We start from the raw sequence: 6,770 nt of genomic DNA, 5'->3' as shown, positions 1-6,770 counted from the left end.
ATGGGTCAGACCTCTAACCCTAGATGGTCAGAAAGTGTTGACAACGAAGACTACAGATTTCAAAATCTTCCTGATAGCCTTGATGTTACTAGAATCAGAGGAGAAGGGAGGAGTCGTCCAACTCTCGATGTCTTGCCTGTGGGTAATGATTCGGAAAATCTTGCTGTGAATGTTCCCAACCAGTCTGGTGGTCGAGGAAGGGGCGGAGGAAGTTACCGAGGGGCGAGAGGGGCGAGAGGGGGTAATGGAGGCAGGAGCTCCTCTGATGTTGTGGGGCCTAATCAGCCTCAGCAGAGATCGTGAGCCAACGTGGCTGCGGCACCAACTCGATCTAATATCAAACTAAGGTATATTCCCCCTACTCAGATTGATGATGCTGTTGTGGTTAATATGCCTCGGAGATCAGATCCTCTGGAGAAATGGGACTCATGTTTGGTAGGCTATTTCATAGATAAGGGTGTAGGTTACAACTACCTTCGTAACAGTGCCTTTGGGTTATGGAAAAACAAAGGCCTTAAGGAAGTTTTAACCAACGGGGATGGTTTTATGTTCTTTATTTTTGATTCCCCGGACTGTTGCAGGGAGGTGCTTGAAGAGGGGCCGTGGTATATTGGTGGTTATTTACTCATTCTAAAACAATGGAAAAGGATGATGAAGTTAGCCAAGGAAAAATCCACAAAGATTCCGATTTGGGTTAAGTTTTTTAACATCCCACTGGAGTACTGGGACCCGGATGGGCTTAGTAGGATTGCTAGTGCTATTGGCAGTCCTCTTTGTATGGATCAACTCACAGCTAGAGGGTCCATGGTGGCTTTTGCAAGGGTGTGCATTGAGATAGAGGCTACCGCCAAACTTCCTACCTATTTCCAGATTCGCTGTGATGATGAAGCAGTCCTGATCCGTGTTGCATACCAAGGCTTGCCTTCCATCTGCCAACACTGCCAAATTTTTGGTCACGATACTCAGAAGTGTGTATCTAAACAGGTGGCGCACCTAATTGCTCTCCAAAAGAACTCTGAGGAAGCTGTTGAGGTGCCGGAAGAGGAATGGACTACTGTCCAAGCCAAAGGGAAGAGGAAAGTGGGGGATCCGAATCCTGAAAGTGTGGATACTCCCAGTCTGGTGCCTGATGTTCCAACAACAACCATTCCAGTAGTGGAAAATCCTATCCCAACAGTGGCAGTGAGTTCATCAGAGGAGGAGTTAGAGACGCCAGTGAAGGAAGCTAAAATGTTTCATAATAGTGTTATGGAATTGACTAAAACGGTGCTCCCACAGGCTGCAGAACTCTTGGAGGCAGTGATTGCTGATACCATGCCAGCTACGGTGCGTTCATCAGGGGCTACTCAAGTCCCAAAAACTCAGCATGTTCAAGGTAGCAAATCCTCTGGCAAAGGTAATAGCAGTCAGAGGAAAAAGAAGAAGTAACTGCTGTTTCAGTTGGTTGTGGGATGTACTTTTTGTTTTTGTTTCCAATGACTTTTAAAATTGCTTCTTGGAATGTTAGAGGGTTGAATGATCCTTCTAAACATAAAGATCTTAAAAAATTTGTGCTTAATGAAGATATCCAAGTCATTGGTGTTTTGGAGACCAAAATTAGCAAATATAATGAAAATAAGATTTTTAATAACTGTTTTGAAAATTGGTCCTTTTTGTCTAACTCCCAACCAACTGAATCTGGTAGGGTGTGGGTGTGTTGGAACAGTGAAACTTGTGATGTCAAACTGTGCTCGATGTCTAACCAACACATCTTTTGTGAAGTTCTGCTTCGTGTCACTAAAGCCAGTATTTTTGCAACATTTGTTTATACTGTGAGGAAAACATTTTTTGAAAGAATGGTTCACATCTCCCATGTCAAGTCCAATTCCCCTTGTATTTTCCTGGGTGATTTCAATGCCATAAGATATCGCCAGGAAAAAATAGGGGGCTCTTCGGTTTGGTCTAATAACAATGAAGAATTTAACACATGTATTAACTCAGTTGATTTGACTGATCTCTCGTATGGTGGTTGTCAATTTACTTGGGCTAATAAAAGAGCTGATGGTGACTATATTGCTACTAAAATTGATAGGGTGTTAGTTAATGAGGACTGGCTGGTCAAATACCCTGAATCCAGTGCTTCTTTTCTTCCATCTGGTATTTCTGACCACTCACCTGCTGTTGTTAATATAAATGAGACCAAAACATCTTTTAAAAAACCTTTCAAATTTTTTGATTTCTGGTCTAAGCATCCTGATTTTCTGAATTGTGTGTCTACTACCTGGGATCAATTTATTAGAGGTGTTCCGATGTTTAGGGTCTGTCAAAAGCTGAAACAGCTTAAAACAGCCCTCAAGCTGTTGAATAAAAAGGATTACAGTGACATTTCTGTTAGAGTTCAAGTTTCGAAAGCTATTCTGGAATCAATCCAGATCAAGCTTGATAAAGATCCTCTGAATTGTGGCCTCCAGATTCAGGAGAGGGAGGAGTATAAGAAGTATCTGGGCCTTAGCAAGGTGGAGGAGAGTCTTGCTCTTCAAAAATCCAGGATTCAATGGCTTAATTTGGGGGACAGGAATAGCAGCTTCTTCTTTAGGTCGGTGAGGAGTAATACTAATAGGGGTAAAATCTTGAGTGTTGAGTTGGGGAATGGTGATAGGATTACGGAGATCAGTGGCATTCACACTGCTTTTGTTCAGTTTTATACCAACCTCTTTGGCTCTTCCTTTGCGGACCAGTATAATGGCATTGATAGGATCAATTCTTTGGTGAAAACTAGAGTTTCTGTGTCTCAGTATGCTATGCTTGCTATGCCTATCTCTGATGCTGAGATTAAGGATGTTTTTTGGTCCCTTAAGCCTAACAAGGCCCCGGGACCTGATGGGTATTCGGCGGGTTTTTTCAAGAGCTCTTGGGATATTGTGGGCAAGGAGGTCACCCTTGCTATAAGATCCTTTTTTGAAACTGGTAAACTTCTCTCGGAGGTTAACAGTACGATTATAGCTCTCATTCCTAAAGTCCCTAACCCCACGAAGGTTGGGGACTATAGGCCTATCTTCTGTTGCAACACAATCTATAAGTGCATAGCCAAGATCATTGCCATTAGAGTTAAGATTGTTCTTCCGGATCTGGTAGATCCTGTGCAATCAGCTTTTGTCCAGGGTAGACGGATCTCGGATAACATCTTCTTGTCTCAGGAGATAATGAGGGGTTATCATAGAAATTCTAAAATTCCCAAGTGTGCTATGAAAGTGGACATTATGAAAGCCTATGATAATGTCAGGTGGGAGTTCATTCTTGACATCTTGTCAGCTATGAACTTTCCCCCTTGTATGATTATGTGGATCAAGGCTTGCATGACGAGTCCTTCTTTCTCAATCTGCATTAATGGGAGTCTCCATGGGTATTTCAAAGGGGCTAGGGGGCTTAGACAAGGTGATCCAATGTCACCCTACTTGTTTGTTTTGGCTATGGAAATCTTAGCTAGAATTTTGGCTGAAAAAGCTTGTGATCCCCTCTTCAAGTTCCATTGGAGGTGTGATAAGACCAAAATCGTCAATCTTTGCTTTGCTGATGATCTTATGATTTTCAGTAAAGGTGATACTGCCACTGTCAACCTTATCAGCAAGGCCTTGAGGAGTTTAGACAATTGTCTGGTCTCACCCCTAGTCCTAGTAAGAGTAATATATTCTTCTCGGGGTGCAATAGGGAGCTTAAAAATGACATTCTTCGCATTTCTAAGTTTACTGAGGGCACTCTTCCGGTGAAATACTTGGGTGTGCCCTTGATCACTACGAAGCTTAAGGCTACTGATTGTAAGATCCTGGTTGAGAGAATCATTAAGAGGATTAAGAGCTGGACCAATAGACTTCTTTCCTATGCGGGTAGAGCTCAACTTATCCAAACTATCCTTTTCTCCATGCAAGTCTATTGGTCCTCACTTTTTATCCTCCCTAAGAAGGTGATTAGAAAGATTGATAGCATTTTGAGAGCTTTTCTTTGGTCGGGTGTTGATTTGAAGATGCATAGTGCTAAAATTGCTTGGAATAATGTATGTAAGCCTAAAGGTGAAGGGGGCTTAGGGTTTAAGGAGATGGGGGTCTGGAATAGGGCGGCTATCACCAAGCATGTTTGGTTCTTGTTTTCTGGAGGGGAAGGATCTATGTGGTGCCAATGGGTTAAGTCTTACTTACTTAAGGGTAAGAGCTTTTGGCATGTTAAGATGCCTAGTGACCCCTCATGGGTTTGGAGGAAAATTCTGTCTATTAGGAAAAATATCTTCCCTCTTATCAAGTTTAAAATTGGTAATGGGGAGAAGGTGTTTCTGTGGTTTGACAATTGGCATCCTTTGGGTTCTTTATGGGACAGATTTGGGCATAGGATTATGTACGACACGGGTCTTTCTGTCGAGTCTAAAGTTAGTGCTGTCATATCTAATAATGATTGGAGATGGCCTATTGACAACTCTTGGGAGATCAAGGAGTGGATCTCTTCCACTCCTCTTGAGCTTAAACCAAATAAGGATATCCAGGATTGTCCTGTCTGGAACTTGACTGTGGATGGGGATTTTACCATACAATCCGCGTGGAATTGTTGGAGGGAAAAGGGTACTAAAGTGCCTTGGACTAATCTTGTTTGGGGGCATCCGTCCATTCCTAGGGTCAGCTTTGTAGTCTGGATGGCTATTCACGAGAGATTAAACACGGGGGATAGGTTGCATCTATTCGGCCTTGTCCCTAATTCCATCTGCCCCCTCTGTCATGGTCTTGAGGAGAATCACTCCCATCTGTTCTTCAGGTGTGTGTATTCTTCTAGGATCTGGGGTGCCATTCAGGTTAAGTGTAACATTAGTTGGCCCCAATTAACCTGGCTGGAGTACGTGGTCTATGCTACTAAGTCCACCAGAGGCAAAGCCCTGAAGTCTTCTCTTACTAAACTCTCCTTCCTATGCACTGTCTATCAGATCTGGATTAAAAGGAATAGAAGGATTTTTAGCAAGGAGTTTAAACCTGAAAAAATTGTGACTAACCTTATTGTCCAGATGGTTAGAGGTAGGATGCTTTCTATGTATAATCTGGCTAACTCTGCAGGTGATGATTGGTATCTATCTCAATGGAATCTACCTGCAACAATTATGAAGCAGCCCCAGGACAACAATGCTGGGAGTGTACTGAGCGGGGACAGTTTACCTATATTGAGGGTTGAGTGAGGGGAGCATATATTGAGGGATTTCTAATTGGTTACTCTTTTGCAGATTTATGTCATGGATGCTTGTTCCAATTTGATGATGTCTTCATACTCTCTAACATGTTCGGCTAAAGTCATATGTGGGCCGAGTGGAGTAAGCCAGAATAATGTCATTTTATCTTGTGGGTTGAGAGATGTGAGGCTACTCACCATCATATTTCTAACTGTTATTCTGTATACTAACTTTTATGTACAGGTTGAGGAAGCGCCCTTATACAGCAAATCAGTTGAGATAATGAGTGAGTTTGAGAGATGTGGGCCTAGTGAAGAGAGGACATATACTGTGTGGAGTGTTGTTATTAGATGTGGGCCGAGTGATGGGAGGTCTCATATTCCCAGATTTATTTTCCTCCTTCTCTATGATGTCTCATGTAATATTGGCACTTACTAGCTAGTTCTCTTTGGGCAGGTGAAATATAAAACTGTCTGGTGGGTTTATTACTGGCGCTTTGTACTGCTATTGGGACTGTTATTGGACTCCGGTTGCAAGTTGGATGATGTTGGGGAAGGCTCTTGGGCGTTGGCAACAAGATGTGCCTGCTATCGAATTTAGTGTTGACTGGTGGTGTGGAGGTGGCTGCAACCTGCGCCCCTCGGGGAAGCTTTATGCTGTGTGGAGATGCTTTTCGGTGATGGCAGCACGGTGCGCCTTACCTTGGCACTTCAGTGGGTTCATAAGCTGTTTTAAATTCTGCTTGTATATATATCTGTATGGTGGGACTTTTATTATTGTGTATTGTAACGTTGTCCCTTTTTTTTGGGTTCTTTGTTTACTAGATCTGGATGTGTTCTTTTGGTTCTTGTATAGTGCTTGGTTAGGGCCTGGGGTATGCCCCTTGTCGTGGTGTAAGTTTTTTGTCTTTTATTTTATGACTTATCCACCCAAAAAAAAAAAAAGATCTGGATGTGTTTAAGCCTAAGATAAGGGCTGTTTTTTTTTGGTATTCACGATGATCTTTGTATTATCTCAGTTCGGTGCTTCTTTGTAACGGTGTAGATCTTGTGCAAGCTCCCTATCTGCTGTGGGATATGGTTCTTGAACAAGTCTTTTGTGCTTAGTTGCTCTGGCTGTTTAGAGTTCCTTGTTTTTTGTGGTTGGCTTGCCTTTCTGGTGCCAGTTGTTTGTTTGGTCGTTGTCGTTGTAGTTTGGGGTAGGGCCTGGGGTATGCCCCTTGTAATCGTGTAAATTTTCTTGTTTTATTTATTTCTTACTTACCCAAAAAAAAACATTTCTCAAAGATAATCAAATTTTCAACGTTAACATTCCGAATCGAATTTTGTATTTTCCAAATGAAACTCAAAAGTTTTATAAACATTTTTCATAAACACAGTGTTACCCAAAAACATCTCCCGTTTATTTGCTCAAAACTACTCGTTTGGAAATTTTCATAACATTCAAATTAAATCAAATCCTCAACATTTCCTTTTGACCATGCCCTTAAAAGGCCAAAACATCCAGGACGAATTTATTGTCCACTCCTTTTCAAGATAACACTAGCAACAACCAACACATAGCATAACATTTCTATGATGATAGTTAATAG

General features: G+C 42.0%; 1 protein-coding gene across 1 annotated transcript; it reads left to right on the top strand.

Moving 5' to 3' along the window:
- LOC145805764 (uncharacterized) lies at window positions 1-5,779 on the top strand. The gene is made up of 7 exons (XM_082900963.1): window positions 1-299; window positions 582-1,424; window positions 1,508-3,635; window positions 3,722-5,146; window positions 5,234-5,320; window positions 5,423-5,509; window positions 5,636-5,779. The coding sequence occupies exons 1-7, from the start codon at window positions 1-3 to the stop codon at window positions 5,777-5,779; spliced, it is 5,013 nt and encodes a 1,670-aa protein (XP_082757089.1).
- Window positions 5,780-6,770: the final 991 nt, after the last annotated feature.

The sequence above is a fragment of the Camellia sinensis genome, chromosome 13 (assembly GCF_055761805.1).
Source record: "Camellia sinensis isolate YWXY chromosome 13, ASM5576180v1, whole genome shotgun sequence".
Taxonomy (NCBI): domain Eukaryota; kingdom Viridiplantae; phylum Streptophyta; class Magnoliopsida; order Ericales; family Theaceae; genus Camellia; species Camellia sinensis.
Note: the sequence above shows the minus strand (reverse complement) of the source record. Positions and strands in the feature narration are given on the sequence as shown.

What these genes read in the sequence shown, in the direction of transcription:
- LOC145805764 (XM_082900963.1), top strand. Translation starts at nt 1, where the DNA reads ATGGGTCAGACCTCTAACCCTAGATGGTCAGAAAGTGTTGACAACGAA. An exon ending in AATCAGCCTCAGCAGAGATC is followed by an intron (nt 300 to 581) that starts GTGAGCCAACGT and finishes GGACTGTTGCAG; the next exon opens with GGAGGTGCTTGAAGAGGGGC. An exon ending in AGGACAACAATGCTGGGAGT is followed by an intron (nt 5,147 to 5,233) that starts GTACTGAGCGGG and finishes ACTCTTTTGCAG; the next exon opens with ATTTATGTCATGGATGCTTG.